The sequence below is a fragment of the Tribolium castaneum genome, chromosome 7 (genome assembly GCF_031307605.1).
Source record: "Tribolium castaneum strain GA2 chromosome 7, icTriCast1.1, whole genome shotgun sequence".
NCBI classification, from domain to species: Eukaryota; Metazoa; Arthropoda; class Insecta; order Coleoptera; family Tenebrionidae; genus Tribolium; species Tribolium castaneum.
Window position 1 is genome coordinate 9,414,820 of NC_087400.1, and position 19,931 is coordinate 9,434,750.

The 19,931-nt window shown below is 28.6% G+C and overlaps 1 protein-coding gene across 1 annotated transcript; it reads left to right on the top strand.

Annotated features, from left to right (window-relative positions):
- Nucleotides 1-13,802: 13,802 nt before the first annotated feature.
- Gas8 (Growth arrest specific protein 8) lies at nucleotides 13,803-17,644 on the top strand. The gene is made up of 9 exons (XM_015983896.2): nucleotides 13,803-13,992; nucleotides 14,043-14,272; nucleotides 14,324-14,585; nucleotides 16,435-16,553; nucleotides 16,609-16,750; nucleotides 16,804-16,971; nucleotides 17,022-17,108; nucleotides 17,153-17,353; nucleotides 17,400-17,644. Exons 1-9 carry the CDS (start codon nucleotides 13,990-13,992, stop codon nucleotides 17,616-17,618), a joined length of 1,431 nt encoding a protein of 476 aa, XP_015839382.1. The 5' UTR covers nucleotides 13,803-13,989; the 3' UTR covers nucleotides 17,619-17,644.
- Nucleotides 17,645-19,931: the final 2,287 nt, after the last annotated feature.

Genomic DNA, 19,931 nt, shown 5'->3' on the forward strand with positions numbered 1-19,931 from the left:
TATCTCTTATCTTTGCATCTGAATAATCCAGTGGTGCACTAAATAAGGTTGTTAATTGCTTAATTGCTTAAATAAATACACAGTAAATTAATTGTGTAATTAATTGTTTATCTGTATTATTTTATTTAGCTAATAGTAATTTTACAACATTTCTCAACGATCGCTTAGATCACTATCTATTAGATTTTAGGGTGTCTAGAAGCGTTGTAAATATCTTAAAACCATAAAAATCGAATGAAAACGCCATTAATCCTTTAATATTAGCTGTTGTTATTTATACATTTTTGAATAGAAGAAAAATAAAACTCGTATCATTTTTAAAACGTAGTAACTTGTCCGAGTGCAAGGTTATTTGTGTCGGCATTGTATTTCTCTAATTCGTAATATTTTTATTTTATCTTCAATTCAATTAACTATTCACGACACGTCTTTTAATTCCAAGCAAAATAATTTCTACAATAATGTGACAGTTTGCAATTATCACACTCAAACCAGAGCGCCGTAATTTCTCAAACTTTCATTTCAAATTGTTAAATGATCCTGACAGATTAATTATGCATATAAATTTAATTTAATTATATGAAGCAAGTCTGCAGCTTACTTAGCAGCTCAAAATACTTAATATTTTTTCTTTATGTTTGAGTTTTTTTTTCAACTGATTAGGTATAATACAAACAGGGTGATTCTTTTAGGGTCTACATTAGAAACTTTTTAACTTCTAATATAGGTAGGGCTTTAAAATTTTGTAAACTATTCAAATTGAGTTTAGATAAATTATTTTCAAAATGGCTGAGCTTCCGGAACTAAAAAAAAATAACGCCAAGTTTTAAATTTTAAAGAGTAACCACTTTTTTATTGCATTTTTAATTTCACATTTTAAAACAGGGAAAAATTTACCCAAGTTGTTGGTACGTATCTGTCATAGTTTTCGACATATGTCAAATTTTTTGTTAAAATTTTTATTTACATGGATTTATTTAAAATGTGACAGCCCTTGAACCGTTTGCGATAAGTGAATATTTTTTTGTATTTGATAACCGAAGTTTCGAAGAGCCTTCTAGAATTTTCAAAATTGTCAACTGTCAAAATTCAAGGCTATTATGACTTTTTTAAAATGGTTATAAAAAATCGCCTATAATTCAGTTTTTTCAAATGAATCGATTCTATTTTCTATACGGTTTTTTCCCACAGTTTTTAAAAAAAATTACAAAAAACGGATTTTACTTCGTAATTTTTATAGTTAATCAAACAGACCATTCAAAATGATCAAGAATTGTGAAACTTTGTCATTTTAGGCTTTATTATAACTTCGTAAATTATGTAAAGTAACTCAGTCAGTATGGCATAGAATTTTAAACTTTTTCAATTAAAATGGTGATTAAATAGGACATTTCTTCTAATTTATAGCACAATTTTATCGTATTTTTCATTCCATTTGACAAAACTGTGTTATAATAATTTTTTAATCATCATTTTCAAAATATCATAGTAGCCTTGCAATTTGACATTTAACAACCTTAAAGATTTCAGGAGACCCTTCGAGCCTTTGGTTATCATATACAAAAAAATATTTACTTATTGTAAAGAGTTCAAGAGCTGAGATATTTTAAATAAACTTTAGCAAATAAAAATTTTAACAAAAATATTGACATACTTAAATAACTATGACAGCTAAATACTAACAACTCAGGTACATTTTACGCAGTTCCAAAAAGCTAATTCATGAATGCAATAAAAATAGGTCGTTACCATTTAAAATTTCAAAATTGGCGCCAATTTCTCGTAGTTTCGCAAGTTCAGCCATTTTCAGAATTCAGAATGGTCGATTTGAATCGTGTACAAAATTTTAAAGCTCTAGCTAAATTAGAAGTTAAAAAGTTTCTAATGTACTCCGCAAAAAAAATCACCCTGTATTATTATAATTAATTAAAAATAGTAACAAAATACATATTACATTTTTCTATATTTTTGTACAAACTAACAACCAACGTGTTTTAGAATCACGTAAAACAGTAATATATTTTATATAGAGAAAAATGTATAAAGTAAATCAAAACCAGTGGGGTTATCAATTTTTGATCTACAAATAAACTTTTAGCAGACTCAATATTCACCTTGTAGTAAATTTTATTACGACTGAAAATTCTATTATTGTTTCAACAGAAATTTCGTGTAATAAATTAAAACTTTATTAATTTTGCTATGAACAATGCATCATAAATTTCCCAACGAGTAAAACATGTTTACAACGTTTCCGAATCGAACAATTAGGCCTAATTTTGAAACAGTGTAATTGTTTAAAAAATCTATAAATCAGAAGCAAGTACTGAAAGTAGGTACATGCCGAGAGTAATTTATTGATACATTGTCTGCCGGAAGAATTAACTTGTACACAATAGGATGATGTGGAATGTGTGAGTTATTAAAGTCGAAAGTAATAATTAAAAAAAGGATAGGATTATTTACATTTATTTCGTATTGTTGAAGTCACATCAATGCTTCCAACATTATTATTTTATCAAAACATACACGAAATAAACCACAATTTCAGTATTTTGTCGATAATTTACGTTTTCTTTATTATGTCACTATGCAATTACAATAAATGAAAAGCATCCAATAATTTCAAGCGACATACAACAAATTGTTATGTAGCATAGACATGACAATGTCAATGTACTGATTTATTCTTTTCACGTAACTGTTTCATATTAGTTACCTAATTAATTATACAGAGTGTTCCGTCTAAACTCTACATTAGAAGTACTAAAAGTTCTAATAAAGATATTTATCTAAAAGTTGCTACCCAGTCATAATAAAAATATTTCCAAGATGGCAGCACTTCCGGTTAACTTTCTTATTTTAAATGGAAAGCTATGTTTTTTACTACGTTTTTAGATTAGTTGAGCTATTTTAAGGAAGTTTTTATCAGCTTTTTCTTTACCTAAGTTTAACCGTTTTTCAGATATTTAGGATTTTTTAAAAATTTTTGAATTTGCACCTGTCACTTAAAAAATCGGTAACTCGTTTATTTTTAGAGATTTCGAAATCATATTTGGAGAATTCAAAAAAAAGGTTCAAATATCTGTTCTTCAGTGTGTTCAAAATTGAAAATGAAGTTAATTAACCCAAAAAATTTAAGGTTAAGTTTGGACAATTTCAAGTACCCATACTTTTTTCAAATGGGGTGTCTCAATTTTTATTTTGTTTTTAGGGGATGGACAACACAATTTTGAACAAAGTTTATTGTTTGAGTTTAATCAGAAATATTTTTACGACAAACTATGCAAAAATAACGGTGGTTAGTAATAAATTTCCTACAATGACAAAACAACAATATAACTTGAAAATTATTACAGATAGGTATAGGGAATACTAATACAGATCGATGCAGAATTAAGTTCTCTACCACTTGGTAAAATAAAACTTTTGGCATTTCGTTTGAAAAAAATGAGTTATGGGTGCTTCAACTTTGGCAAACTTAACTTTAAAAATTTGGAGTTTGTTATTTTATTTTAGAAATTTGGAAACACCAAAGAAAAGGTTTAGGCTTCCTCTTTCAAACGAGTAAAAAAGTATTTCCAAATTTTTTAAAATGGCGGAGTTGTCGATTTTTGAACTGGAAGGTGCAAATAAAAAAAATAATAACTATAAATATTTCGTAAACGGCTAAATTTAGATATAGGAAGAGCTTATAAAAACTACCTTAAAATAACTCTAGTAATTTAAAAACACAAAAAAAAATATTGCTTTCCATTTAAAATAAGGAAGTTGATAGCGATTTTCGGTATAACCGGAGTGCTGCCATCTTGAAAATATTTTTATTAAGCAGGACCTAAAGGATTATGGCTGCACACAAATTTTCAGATGACTACCATTATTAGAACAGCCTGTATAATAATTATACCTATAAATTTTCACTGGCATTTCAATTGTAAAAACGAAATTTTCAAAAATAAAAACCAAAAATTTAATTTGAAATTTTCTTTTTGTCTTTGTAAATGCATTTTTTCTTGAATTAATAACAGTTTGCTTGCTTTGTTTATTCATCGGTTTACCGTACTGGAACAGTTACACCAAACAACTCCAGCTTAGCAATTGGAAGACAGTTTTTAGTTTTAAATTCAAAATCGGTCCCTCGTTTCACCACTGAATTTTAAATCGAGACTTTTAACCCTGTCCATGAAACCGTCAAATAAGTCTTGTCCAAAAACAACAAAATCAAAACCAAGCCTTAATTTATATCCTGTAGGTCATTAAAGTAAATACACTGATATGAACTTAATAAAAGGTGAAAGCTTAGTATGAGTCGTGTTAACTTGACCCAAGTCCAGGGTTATTCATTTTAATAGTGAGTGAGTGTATTGTCATCTGCAATTACCGTTCTAAAATCAAATTGAAATTCAAGCAGGTTGTATTAAAATTTCGCAAATATTTTTTTAAGATAAATCTATTGCGGTTGACAGTTCATACCGCATATTAAATTCGCGAATTGCTCAATGAGTTTTCAGAACGGAAATTTTGCAAGAATCTGTCTCATCTTGATACATTTCTTAAAATAACACAACAAAAAAGTAATTGATGTTATGTAATTCGGAGCTGTCCATGATACACTTAAACTTCTCGCTTAATCATTAAATTATAAGCAATAAAGTCGAGAATAAAATAAAATCGTAAACGATAAAATGTATTTAGCATTGTTATTTCACGTTTTGCAAAAATCGTTTAAAAACATTCTCTTTTATTGTGATGGTAACATTTTGCTTCTCCTTTCTGTTACTTTATTATTTAAATATTCAAAGCATAATCTTCGATAATTGCAAAGCTTCATCACTACCAAGGCTACAAACGTTGACTTTTTAAAAGATGTTCCGACATTGTTATTATTCGTGTTTGGAATAATAGTAAACACATTAAATTCTAATTCACAATTTCTCATCGGTGGAAAATTTCAGAACAGGTACACATTTCGAGCTGTCTACTGACGTACTAATAACTGATTCAAATTAAATGTAAAGTTGTTAAGCAAAACAGAAACAAGCTAAAACTGCGTTGTTAATTATTTCATCTTAAATGAAACGCCATTAATGGACCACACACCAACAACTTTACCTATAGGATGGCCCAGATCAGCTCCCATCTTCTGTAGCTCAGACGTCATTATAAAATTTTAAAGGCATGCTATTATTTTTTTGTACTCATTAGGATGCCTTTGTATGTTCTAACGCGTCCTTAAAATTTTTTTATCGGTTCAGGAATTGCTGTTAAAAAAAATGAAATCCAAAAAAAATTGGTTTTAAAAGTTTGAAAATAAATTCTAAACACCCTGTACTAATTCAGATCAATCAAACTTAATTAATAAGTCAATTAGATCTTGTTCAAAACGTACGTACTACTAAATATCGTCAAGAAAGCACCGTTACTATTTTTTTTATTAATTTTTAAAACTTCAGGTGTAAACTATTATTTTTTTGTTTTAATTTTTTTAAACTCATTAAAAACACTGTAGGGACATGTAAAAAGCTAAAAAGACATCTTAATGTGCATTAAAAAATAATAACACGCTATTAGAAAATGTTAATATTATAATATCATACTTATTCGAGACACTCTGTATAATTAAAAATATTTTCCTAAAATACGTCGTAGAGTATAAATAACGTTTACAAAATATCAAAAGTCCAACTTCACTAATAACTGAGCTACAGAAGACGGGAGCTGAGCTGTGCCACCGTGTATTTTGAGTTAGATTTAAAATAAAACAAGACTCTGACCTCTGGTAAAATAGCAAGCGATAATTGAAACTAAAAATGTTAAAAATTATCATAACGCACGTCATTTTTTACATGTGGTATTTTCATTAGTAAAAAAATTGTTAAAAACAATTATTGCGGTTAGTACTCAAGTTTTGGAATAGGGTTTATTATGCTTTAATGGTTAAAATAATTAATTATTTGCCACTTTGACATTTTAAAGTACTTATTTACAAATTATAATTAACATTTATTCTTTTATAGATTTGGCATTGTTTTAAAAAGATTTTGTAACTTATTTGTTTCTGAAAAAAATTACAGGGTAAATTAAAAAAACTGTACTATCACTAAGATGGTGTCTAAATCATTGAATTATCCATTTATTTTAATTTAAGAAAAGAGCTAATAAATTATTTACGAGGAAACATAATGTTTTATTTTATTGTTAAAATTTACAAAACCTTCCATTAAGATATTTCATTTAAAATGAAACTTCTTGTTTTACATAAAACAGACATCATAAAAGTACAGGATAGTGGGTTAGTCAAGTTTTATTGATAACAGAAGACCTAAAAAATTTTTCTTAAATCTTTACTCCTTTTACATTGTTTTTGTGCATTTTTTGTTGCATTTTATTCCTGTAAGGCGCGTCATTCTACTTGAACCATTTGGTATATCTCCAGTGTCGGATAAGCTCGATAGAGCCCCTGTATTATAATAAGATGATAGTTTTCGAAAAATTAGATCAATTTTACATCTACTGATCAAAACCAAAACTCGTAATTGGTTTTTGCTTTTCGATTATTGACCTAACACTTAAATTCTATGGCATAAAAAACAATATCAATGCCACCTTCAGCTTATCTTCATATATTTTTTAATAGAGGCAGCTTTTATGTAAAATAATTTTTTAGTAATCAGTTGTAGGTATTTAATAAATTTTCTCATGAGTTAAACTCAGGAATGTGTGACTTTTTTTTAAACATTTTTTTCAGAGATCTCACATTCGGCAAATCAAAATGGAGCCCTCTGTATAGCTAAACTCGAAGTTAAACAACGCCGAAAAACATAATATAACTAATAAAATGATACAATCTAAAGTATTTTTGTGTTTAACTTAGATAAATGTTATAAAAAAAGCTATTAATTTCAATCAGTTATAAACTAAATACAGGCTGAACCAAAAGTAACGCACAAATTTTATCCTTGTTATTAGTCATTTTTTTTTAAATCCTCGACCAGGTCGATTTTATTTTTTAAATGCTACATTTTAACCATACTGACATTTATGACACCATTAGTTTTTGAGTTATGATGTCATTTTTAATTTATTAAAACTAAACCGACATTTCTGATTACCGTTTTGGATAGTACACATAAGTATTAGAAAATTCCAAAAAATGCAGAAAGACAAAAAAATAATAAAAAAATTAGAAAAGTTATTGAAAGTTTTATACTAAGTGCCTTATCTTTTTGTTTCTTGCTTTATTTTATTTAGTGTGATTGTTTTTGGTTTATTTTTTTGTGTTTAGATTTCATATTAAGTGTTTTCATGCTAATGATACAAAAAAACATAGAAAACAATTGCTTTTTATAAAATAAAGCAAGAACAAAAAGATAAAAACTTCTGTGTTTAATTGTCAGTATTATTTTTATTTTATTAAATTGGTTTTTTTATTTTATTTTCTTTAAATTTTTAATATGATTATCAGAAAGATAAAGATGTTGTAGTATTTAAAGCAGTAAACAAAAATGTCGGTTGTCTTAAAAAAATTAAAATGAGAAAAATGTATGATGTCAGAATGTACCATTTGAAAAAGTCAAATGAACCTGTTCGAGAATTTGTTTGAAAAGTGATCAATGATCATTAAAAAAGATATGAATTTTGTGCGTTACTTTTGGTTCAGCCAGTATAATGTGTGAAATTTAGGTTTATATAATATTACCAGCAGAAATTTGGAGCACTTTTGACATTTCATTGTCAAAAATGATAGGAACTTACACACGTTTATGTCAGCGCAATGTTAAAGGTGTCCGAAATTTTTTACTCGCCACCGTACGTCTCATACAGAGAGACTTTTGTTTATGGTCCGATTTCAAAAAATAAAAAATAAAAATTAAATGGCTTTTACTCTAAGCTAATGCTTTTAAGAATTTTCTAAATGTCATAAAATATTTTGGGCTATAACTTTTCAAAATTTAAAAGATATTTTTTTTTACACAAATATGTGCGATATATTCTATTTATAACAAAAGTATTGTTTAAAAAATTTAGAGATATAAAAAAATATATTAAAAGATAATAAAAATAAAAAATACCTACTCCGAGCCCCCTTTTACATTTATTCGTAATTAGGCTTCGCCTAGATGTGTACTTATACCAGCTGACAGGACTCTATTGACCTTAATTTTTTTTCAAATTTATTAATTTTTTCAAACCAAAATTTCTAGTAAAAGAACAAATTGCACATGTTAGTTTAAAAAAAAACTAAAACCTTATGAGGAGAAAAATATGGGTCCCAATTTAAAATTAAAAAGTTGAATGAATTTAGGCTAAAAAATACTATGACATTCAGAGAGATTCTAAAGCGTTAACTTATACTACGTCAAAAGCGGTTTTATTTTAATTTTAGAATTTTTGAAATTGGGCCATAAATAGAAATTCTACAGCGCCTGACGTTTTTAAAATCAGCCAATATACTTATAAAAAATTTTTTTTTATATATCCTACATGTGGCATAATTCTCTCATATTCACATTTTTCATGAATATTGCTTTCTCCAAGTGCTGATTTATGTTGATCACGGAAAATCGTCAGAAAATAATGTCATAAATTTGCAGTAAATACAGCTATTGAACTATGTAGGTGTATGCATAATTTGTATCGAATATTTCTAATTACTATTATTACTAAGAGTTATGTGAATCAATTTAATGCTAGCATCGTTCACTTTACAAATAAGATGGTGCACTCTAAGTAATAACAAATAATTAGCAATAATCATATTCATATCTGACCTATTTTAATTAAAACCTGCACCTCTGCAACCTTGGAAGTATTAATCATTGCGAAACATATTTTGTGCAGGCTTAAAAATTATCAAAAGTGAATTATACACTTAATACATTGTTTATTTACGACGATCCTAGTTATTTACTTTGAACATTTTATTTCTAAGCCGTTTCTAAGGTTTTTAATTGTTCTCGAAATCATGATAAATCAATCAATGTATAGTGTGGATTTTTCGTACGTAATTATTAAAAATATTTGAACACGTGTTTCCTAAACAATCGCTTAAATATTTCAAAAATTCAGCGTTTGTAAAGTGTAAAATAATTAGACATGGTTAGTCATCCGATCGTGAAGGGAAGAAGAGAGAGAAGTGAAAGTTATTGAACAATGCTATAAATAGGAAAATACAATTTATTCCAAAGGAGCTGTTTTTTCTAATTACAATTTTGCAAACACAAAGAAAAACGCGACTCACGATCAAACAATCCCGCAAAAGTTTGTAACAACTGTTATAACGAAATGTGCAGTAATTTTTGGAATCGGTGGTTATTTGAATTCATGTCTGACATTGACATACAGTTTTCTTAGCCTTGAATTACTGTTATTATTTGAGCGGAAGTTTTAGTTTTGTTGACGATGTGTGGCATCTAGATAAAAATCTGTCTTGTTTGTTTTGTTATATTATATTCCAGTCGTGATAATAGAATAAAATGAATAATGCATCAGGCCGTGCTTTTTTTTCTCATCATAATTGACAATAAATCCAGGAATCAATTAGAATCATTAAACTTATATCTAAGCACACATATAAAGGCAAAAATTTAATTAAGCCCATTATTGTGTCGTTGTTTATTCATTATTTTTAAAGCACTGAAACAAGTACTAATAAAACACACATTACAAGAAAAGTAACGAGTAGTAATTTAAAAAATTATTATTTTATTGTTATGCTAACAATGCAAAACGTGTATAAATTTCCTGGATTCTCCATCAAATTAAAAGTGGTAATTTAATTGACACTACAATGCTAATTGTATTAATTTAAAACACAAAACTAATTATTTGCTTTAATAAAATTCTAATGTTTTTAATATTTTATGCAAATCGAGACAACTGGCAAACATTCAGCTATCTGAATATGTTAATAATTAGTAAGGTAAAAATGTTACATAATAACTATAATTAATTATAGAGCAGGTAATAAATTAATCTCAATAATGTCAGAAATATTGATAATAATTGTATTAAACAAGATTAGGTTAATCGATTATTATTTTTAGATAAAATTTGTCACAACATTAGAAATCGGCGATTTATTAAATAACCAACTTTTTCCAAAAAAAATATCATTTTAAATATGGTTTATCAATGGTTTATGTGTTCAAAAATGGTTGTTTATCAAGTCAACTATGGAATTTAAATTCAATGTGCCCCTTCGTTCTAATGACTGTAGCACCTAGTTTCTGAGTACTGTCATCTTTGTATTAGGTTTTTACTCACATTTTTTCCATTTTTCTGCAAGATGTCTTGATTTGTGTTTTACCTATATTTCCGTGATTTTTGTTATAGTGTAGTCTTTCGTTTTTAGATTCGAAGCCTTTTTGCAATATTTTGACAGATCTGTTACTTTGACAGTATTCACACTTTAAATTAAGCGGCACATTATGTTCAAATTTCATAGATGACTTGATGTTGATGTACAACCATTTTTGAACATATTGTATTTATTAGACTACAGCTATAGATCTTCTTTTTTATTACTCGTTTCTATGTATATTTAATTACATTTTTATGTAAACTATAATGAAATAGACTGATAAAAAAGTTAAGGATATTATTGAATTTTAAAGAAACTCCGCAGCAGAAGCTACAAAAATAATATCATTTGCTTTTTTATCGTTTAGAACTGTACTGGTTTTATATCCTGTCGTAAAAATTATTATCATTTTTACCCTTAGAAAGGTATATTCTTTGTTCGATCAGTTTATATTTAATTATTCCTCGAAAATAAATACATTATAGGGTCGGGCAAAAGTATGGATTTAAGCATTTTTTATTTCTTTACTATTTACTTTAGGTAAAATATAATTAGTGTGTCAAGAGCGCAGTCATATTAATAAAATACATTTTTTAAATATCTTTCTAAATTAACAAGCAAACATTTTTTTAAATGGTCCCAATACTATTTTTGGTCAATTTAAAAAAATCGCAAACTTTATCATTTATTTGAAAGAATTAGAAAACACTAATTGGAAAACAATATTATTGAATTAAAAAAAAACATACATACAACCTGTATCAGAACTCACTCCCCACCGGAAATCTACGTATAGTTTAGGCAATTTTGAAGCTAAAGTTCCTTTACAAAAAAATTCTAACTTTTTGCGTTTGGGAGATAAGAACGTTTGAAAATACCCAATCACAAAAGGCCTTGCTCTGGAGAATTAGGAAAACAAAACACGTTGCTAGGAAAACAAAAATAGGTAGAACGGACAATAAAAGTGGGCACTTGAATTATTTTTTATTCCTTAGTAACGCATCTACTGTATGCAGTACACCTGGGAGAGAGCTTCTGGGGTTGGTCATTTTGAGACCTCTCTATTTCGCAAACTAAAAATAAAAGACCTACATTTTTTTGCATTTTTGCCATCTCTATTGCTGTTACCGCTAGCACCTCTCCGGTGGGGAGTGAGTTCTGATACAGCCTGTATTTAATTTGAAAACCAAAAAACATTTCAAAAACAATTACTCAAAAACGATTAAATTTTTAACGGACTTGATACTGTACTCATATTCCATATTTTGCCGGACCCTGTATGCAAGAGGCGTCTGCTATAGGTCTATTAACGCAATATCTCAAAAACTTAGAATTATTATACAAAATTCAACGTTTGCTATTAAATAGTTTGGAATTTTCTCAAAGTACGTAAATTTTTTAAAATTTTAGAATTTTTTAATAACAAAGGTTGACTTCTGTACAATTATTATTAGATTTTTTCTGAAATGTAATAAAAAATGCTTACATATTTTCATCTATGCAACCATTTATTCAGTCTAGGGATATCTAAAGATTAGGATATGACACGACGTACAAATAAAACGTTTCCATCCTCGTTAGTTCCGTTAATGTCGCTAAAGAACGTAGTTGTTCCATTACCGTCAAGTTTTCAGAGCAATAAATTTGAAAAAATGCTTGTATTTGTATAACAATTAGTACAAAGCAAACAAAAAAAAACAACAACTAGAGGATGAAATTCTCAATAAATAAGATACAAAAGTAATGCGAAAATTTTATCGTAAACTATATTTAAAAAAAAGTATAAACTTTGCTCTATTTGCACTCTACCTCAGATTTTTCAAAACGCTACGAATACAGTTTACAGATGCAAGAAAAATTTTAGAAAGAAAGTTGTAGAGAATTAAATTTCCTACAAAAAAGTCTGGGAAACTATGTCCATATCTTCAACCAGTTGGGCCCCAAAGTCGTTCTCAGACGCTCAAGCGACGGATTTGGTTTATTTTACCGGTGGTCAGATCTTGGAATGTTAAATTATACATAAACCATTATTAATAGAAATATGGTGTTGCAGTTTTTTTGTAGAAAATTTAATTCTCTATAACTTTGTTCCTTACACATTTTTGGTATCTTTAACCGTTTTTACTACGTTCTCAAAAATATAAGGTGGAACGCAAGTTGATAATTCAAAGCAATAATTCTTTGCGCACCGGCGCATATTTATCAAAACACTGGGAATACGGAACTGAATTTTTTGTAAAAAAAGTACTTGACACCATATTTCTATCTTCTACAGTTTATACAGGGTGCATCAGAAATACGTGTCTTAATTTTAACAGGTAATAGAGCTCAACAAATAAAACATCTTTTCTATTTGTAATTTTTCAATAAAAAATTTGCAAATTTACTCAAAATTTGAAAAAAGATAACATACTGAAACGTGTACTCATCTATAAGTACAAAAATAAGTGAACTGAACTATTTTCGTTGTGATAGAAACGGACAATTTAAACAATTTAAAACAACAATGCAAATGGTTGCCATGAATGCAATAATTATTAAACACTGACCGACTCGTTTGCACAAAAGAAAGGAGGAAAACGAAGAAAATTATAAATAACAATTTTGCAAAATGTTATATAGAAATGTTGTTCTCTTTGATGAGTTTTATTACGTGTTAAAATTAACACACGAATTTTTGATACATCCTGTATACATAGTGGATAAAAGTGGGTTGTTTCTAAATTTCTATAAATATGCAACCAATAATAGCGATTCCTGCTGACCAGATGGGTAATTGTTAAAAAAATTAATTTAATCCAAGATTACATTGTTCTGGATAGTGTCAAGTTTGTCTTGACAGTTCATTATAGATTTTGTTATAGATTATTATTATTTAAATGATAAAAAACCAGTGTTAATTTAAATAATGTTTTAAAAATCAAATTCCAAGTCGTACGTGCAATTAGTATTTTTGGTTGCATTTTAGGACATGTTAGAAGTAACCCACTATTGACTCACCCTGTAATAATTAACTTTATACCTACACTTGGTTCAGCGTCTTCAAGGCATAAACCGATGACGTTAGAAATATGGTCTGGCGGTCTTCTTTACAGGAAATTTAATTCATTTGAAATTTTTTCCCAATTTTAAATCTTAAATAATTTTTTCTCATGTTTGTTATGAAAATTTTAGTCGTCAGTTTTTGTTAAGAGTGCAGAGCTTAACATTTCTGCATTTTTTCCAAGTAATGAGTGAGTTGGTTGGATTTAAATTAATTTAAAATCGCTTGAAGCGCCCTCATTTTTTCTCCGCTGTACTATTTTTTTAAGTTCAGAAATTTCTGCGATTTTCTGTCTCGTTTCGTCTCCAAACTAATAAATAGTCCTCCATAATTCACACTGTAGTATACTAGGTTATAAAAATAAAGTTTTGTGCATCCGATTTTAATAATTACTGGTTTAATAAGAAATAACAAATAAAAGATTAATTCTTCACAAGTTTTTTTGTCACTCCGACACATTTTCTAAATAGTCATTTAGATGCCAAATTTTCTGACAGAATATTTTTAGTGTCATTGACTCATTGGGCAGAATTCTCCCTTAAAATAAGTCCATTCCAAAGAAATCGATACGCGGGTAGTAACCATCTAAACAAATAGTTTCTTGAAGAACTGCTAGCTAGTTCATTCACTTTCACTTCGTAAAATGGTTCAGTATTTTAATAATTGTTTGAATTTTCGCTAATTAAAATTTTCCAGCCTCCCAAAAAGAAAGGTGGAAAAGGAAAAGGCGGTTCGGGAAATATCATCGATGGAGTGGACACAACTCAAATGACCCGAGAGCAGCTCGAGGTCTTCTGCCACCGAATAAAAGAGGAAAACGAACGAGAAAGAGAAGAACGAAATTTCTTTCAACTCGAAAGAGATAAATTACGGACGTTTTGGGAAATCACAAAAAATGAACTTGAAGAAGCTAAAGCAAAACTCAGGTGCAAAAATTAAAAATTTGTAAAAACAAACACTAGAATAAAAATTTGTAGAAACAAAGACCGACAGATTGAGGAAGCGGCTGAGAAAAACGAAGAAGAACTGAAATTTTACAAGCAAAAAGTCAAACATTTGCAATACGAACACCAAAACAACTTAACAGAATGTAAAGCTGAAGCGCTTGTTTCGCTGAAAATGTCACAAGATGACCACACTGAACAGGAAAGAGAATTGTTGCGAGATAAGCGAGATTTGAAAGCGCAAATGCGGGAACAAGAAGTCGCCCATCAAGATCAAGTCAAAGCTTTAAAACTGGTACCTATGATTATTTGAATTTAAATAGTTATTATTATTAATAATACGGCTGTCGTTATGCAACGAGCGTATGCGATACCCGAGTGTTTTCGTATGCCTGTTTTTTGTTAGAACATTTTAATTTAAAACACGTTGCTATGAAAAGTGTGTTTTAAAATAGCGAAAACCCGTTGCTATGGGAAACGTGTTTTAAAATAATGTTTATAATCTAGGATTCAGATATTAAAAAAAAGACTTAAAATAGTACCAAAAAAAAATAGTTATTAATGATAAGAGTCCAAAAACACAAGCCTAAAGTTTGAGAGCCCTCTTTATGCAACGAGCGTATGCGAGTTTCATACCTAGACACCCGAGAAGTTTAAGCGTTTTCGTATGAGTGTTATTCAATTTTTTTTTGTTGGAATATTTTAATTTAAAATACGTTGCTATTGGAAGCGTGTTTTAAAATAACGAAAACATGTTGCTATGGGAAACGTGTTTTAGAATAGTGTTTATGATTTAGGATTCTAATATCAAAAAGAAGGCTTAAAATGTTACCAACAAAAAATAGTTATTAATAATACGAGTGCAAAAACACAAGATCAAAGTTCGAAGGCTGTCGTTATGAAACGAGCATATGCGAGTTGCATACCTAAACACCCAAGAACTTTAAGCGTCTTCGTTTGAGTGTTATTTAAAAATTTTTGTTGGAACATTTTAATTTAAAACACGTTGCTATGAAAAGCGTGTTTTAAAATAACGAAAACACGTTGCTATGGGAAACGTGTTTTAAAATAATGATCATAATCTAGGATTCAGATATTAAAAAAATGCTTAAAATGTTATAAAAAAAATAGTTATTAATAATAAGAGTCCGAAAACACAAGCTTAAAGTTTGAGGGCTGTTTTTATGCAACGAGCGCATGCGAGACACCCGAGAAGTTTAAGCGTTTTCGTATGAGTGTTATTCAATTTTTTTTGTTGAAATATTTTAATTTAAAATACGTTGCTATGGGAAGCGTGTTTTAAAATAACGAAAACACGTTGCTATGGGAAACGTGTTTTAGAATAGTGTTTATAATTTAGGATTCAGATATTAAAAAGAAGGCTTAAAATGTTACTAACAAAAATAGTTATTAATAATAAGAGTAAAACACAAGCTTAAAGTTTGAGGGCGTATGCAAGTTACATACCTAGACACCTGAGAATATGTTAATTTAAAACACGTGGCTATAAAAAGCGTGTTTTAAAATAGCGAAAACCCGTTGCTATGGGAAACGTGTTTTAAAATAATGTTTATAATCTAGGATTCAGATATTAAAAAAAAGACTTAAAATAGTACCAAAAAAAAATAGTTATTAATGATAAGAGTCCAAAAACACAAGCCTAAAGTTTGAGAGCCCTCTTTATGCAACGAGCGTATGCGAGTTTCATACCTAGACACCCGAGAAGTTTAAGCGTTTTCGTATGAGTGTTATTCAATTTTTTTTTGTTGAAATATTTTAATTTAAAATACGTTGCTATGGGAAGCGTGTTTTAGAATAGTGTTTATGATTTATGATTCTGATATTAAAAAGAAGGCTTAAAATGTTACCAACAAAAAATAGTTATTAATAATACGAGTGCGAAAACACAAGCTTAAAGTTAGAGGGCTGTCATTATGCAACGAGCATATGCGAGTTGCATACCTAGACACCCGAGAACTTTAAGCGTTTTCGTATGAGTGTTATTCAATTTTTTTTTGTTGGAACATTTTATTTTTTAAAACACGTTGCTATGGGAAGCGTGCTTTAAAATAATGTTTATAATCTAGGATTGAGATATAAAAAAAGGCTTAAAATATTACCAATAAAAAAATAATTGTTTTTAGCAACATAGTGAAGAGATAAGCACCATCAGAAACCAATTCGAACTGAAAGAAAAAGAACTGGAAAATAAATACGAAAAAAAATTTGCTGACCTGAAACAAGAATTAAACATCAAACATACGTAATCAAGGAATAAATGTGCAAGTTTTTTACATTATTTACCATATTTGTTGTAGGATGGAAATGTCGGAGCTGGAAGAGCGCAAAAATAACCAAATTACTGATTTGACAAAACATCACGAGAAAGTGTTCAATGAAATGAAGAACTATTACAATGACATTACTTTAAACAACTTGGCGTTAATAAGTAGCTTGAAAGTAACAAATAATTATAAAAAAATTAAGTGATGTCTTTTAATTTCAAATTGCAGGACCAAATGGAAGTTCTTCGGAAACAAAACGAACGAATGAGTAAACAAGTCGCTGACATAACTGCCGAAAACAAGCGCTTAACTGAACCTTTAAAACAAGCACAAATTGATGTTGCTGAGTATAAACGACAACTTGAACATTACGAAAAGGACAAGTTATCACTGGCGGTAACAAATTACTAATTTGTGGTAAATTTTAATCAGGCAGTCAATTTTAGAACACCAAAGCTAAATTATCGTCCACTAAACAAGAGCTGGATGATTTAAGATGGGCAAACGATGCTTTGCAATTAAGATTTGAAAAGGTGCCTATTTTTATTATTTCGTCCGGTTATTGAAAATTTTCCAGCTCGAGGCCGAAAAAGACGAACTGAGTCGAAGATTCATCGAGGCAATTCTAGACGTTCAGCAGAAAACCGGTCAGAAAAATATGCTTTTGCAGAAACGTATCCAAACTTTGACAAATGTGGCGGAATACAGAGATGTGATAATTGGGGAGCTGAGGGCGCTAACGTCGGAAGATATTACGGCGAAAAATTTGAAGCTGGAGGTGGGTTGAAAGTTTTATGATTTTTTTTTAATAAAAAATGTTTCAGAAAATTTTAGCAAGAAAAAATACGGTCATACATGACTTACAGTATGAGCTGGCCAGGGTGTGTAAAGCGCACGATGATCTTTTGGATACTTACGAAGATAAATTGCAACAATATGGCATTCCTAAAGAGGAGTTGGGTTTTGTTCCGTTGAGGATTTTGCAGGATGGGCAAGGGGGGCTGCCGAAAGGCCCAGCTGGGCTTGTTACAAAGAATCGATAATTGTGTGAATAAATGGCGAAATTAAACTGTTTTATTTTTATTTATTTAGGTTTAGTTTCTTATTTTTCCGATACCTAAATTTAGCCGTTTTAGAAATGTTTACACTTTAATAATGAAAGAAACATTGTTATGTGTACGCTTCTCTAGAAAAATGGATACGTCCTTTAATTTTAAATATTAAAAAATCGTGTTTTTGAAACTTAGATTTTTCCTTTGATGTATTCAAATTTTCAAAAAATGCTCAAAACAACACAAATTATGTCTAAAGGAACTTGAAATATCCATAACTTTATTTTTCCAATAAAATACTCCGTTTTTTTTTCACTAAATCGAATAGAATTTTATTTTACATCTATCTCTAATAATATTCTCTAACCTATATTTAATAGTTTTCAAATTAAAGAAACTTTTTTTTCAATTGAAAAACTCACTCATTTTAACAAAATGACTAGCGCCCGCACTTGTCCGTAATATGTTAATGCAAGTTTTTTAAGTGATTTTAATTGTTCGATGATAAAACCTTTTAATCGAAACGTCCATTCCTAATAATTGTAACGTTGTTTTAAATAAAGAATCTGAAAGCCAGTTTTTTTGTTTAATATTCATCACAGCTTTCTTTATTACTTTAATTCAGTAAAAAATTAAAATATATACAAGAAAAATAAAATAATCAATAACACTTTAAAAAGAAAAGAAAAATAATACAGCGTGTTAAAGAATGGTTTAACAAAATTTAAAGGTAGAGAGAGAATGGCAAGACAAATCGATTAAGCAAAATTAATGTAAATCAAAAATGCATGGTTTTCCCAAGAAATCGTTCTGAAATTAAAGTCCCAAATTTTGAGAACCGCTGAACTAAAATTATAAAAATTAACGTAAATTTTAATATAGCTATTGAAAAACAGCAGAGGTAAATTAACTTCTTGGTCCACTACGTTATTCATTTATATCAATTTTTGTTTTATTATTAACTTTTATGAAAAAAAAACTTTTTTGCCAGGACCGGGATGCGAACTTACCACACAAATAAACATGTTAGCCAGTTAGCCACAATTTTAAAAATTTCTCAAAACGCCTATGCGCCATCATCACCATTTTGTTTAATAAAAAATTAACTTTTAATAAAGATACCATAAGCCACACAGTGGCTCTCAACAGGTGGTTAATAAAAATTTCTGAAGTACGCACTTTTTGGGAAAATGATATACGGGTTTTTAACTCGTCTGATCATGACAACTTCACATACGAAATATTGCTAAGCCATTCCCTAACACCTTGTATATATTTCAATTTAAAAAATAAGTTTTCTAAATGTTTTTAATTTTTTGAATTAAGCCTAAAAGCTGTGATGGTAAAACCCTTTTATTGAAATGACCGTTCCTAACAACTATAACGTTGTTTTTGTACTCATAGCTTTTAGATAGCTATTTAGCTAATTAGCACTTTCTGCACTGCGGTGTTTTTTACTTTGCAACAATGGCTAGAGACATTTAATAGGTTGGTATCCCTACCGTTGACATGGAAACGATTTTTTTTATAAGTAACAGTTCATGTCAATTTGATTATTGTTTAACCTGTTACCAATCCATCAGCAAAAAGAACTAAATTATCAGAAAAATTATTTTAATTTTTTTTTGAGATATTTATTACAAAAAATATTGAACCTAACTTGTTTGTCAAGCAATTTCCTACATTCGCACTTCATGCAGCGCTCGCTGCGCTCGTGCAGCAAACAATGTGCTCATGTGGGAAACTGTACTTTCCAAACTTGTTAGGTAAATAACTATTTTTATAATGAATCTAAAAGCCAAAAATAAAATACAAAAAAAAATTAAATAATATAGTAATACCTGAATCAAAAAAAAAAGAAAACGTAATAAACAATACAAAAAAATAAATAAATAGAAAAATAATATTTTTAAATTTAAAAAATTTGTTAATGAGTGATTTTAATTGTTCGAAATAGTTTAATAGCTGACGATAAAACCCTCTTTAACCAAATTGTCCTTCCTAACAATTGTAATGTTGTTTTTAATAAGGAATTTAAAGGCCAGTTTTTAGGTGTAATATTTATCATAGATTTATTTTATTAACTTAACCCAGTATAAAAATAAAATACATGAATAATAAAATAATCATACCAAATAATGTAATTATACTTAATTACGAGAAGAAGAAAAAAATGCAATATATAGAACAAAAAAGAAAATAAGCAAAAAAATAAATTTTTAACAAATAATTAAAAAAAGTTACGTCTTAATTTTTCTTTAGGTTACTGGTTTAACGATAACATTTTATGTTTTACATAAGATG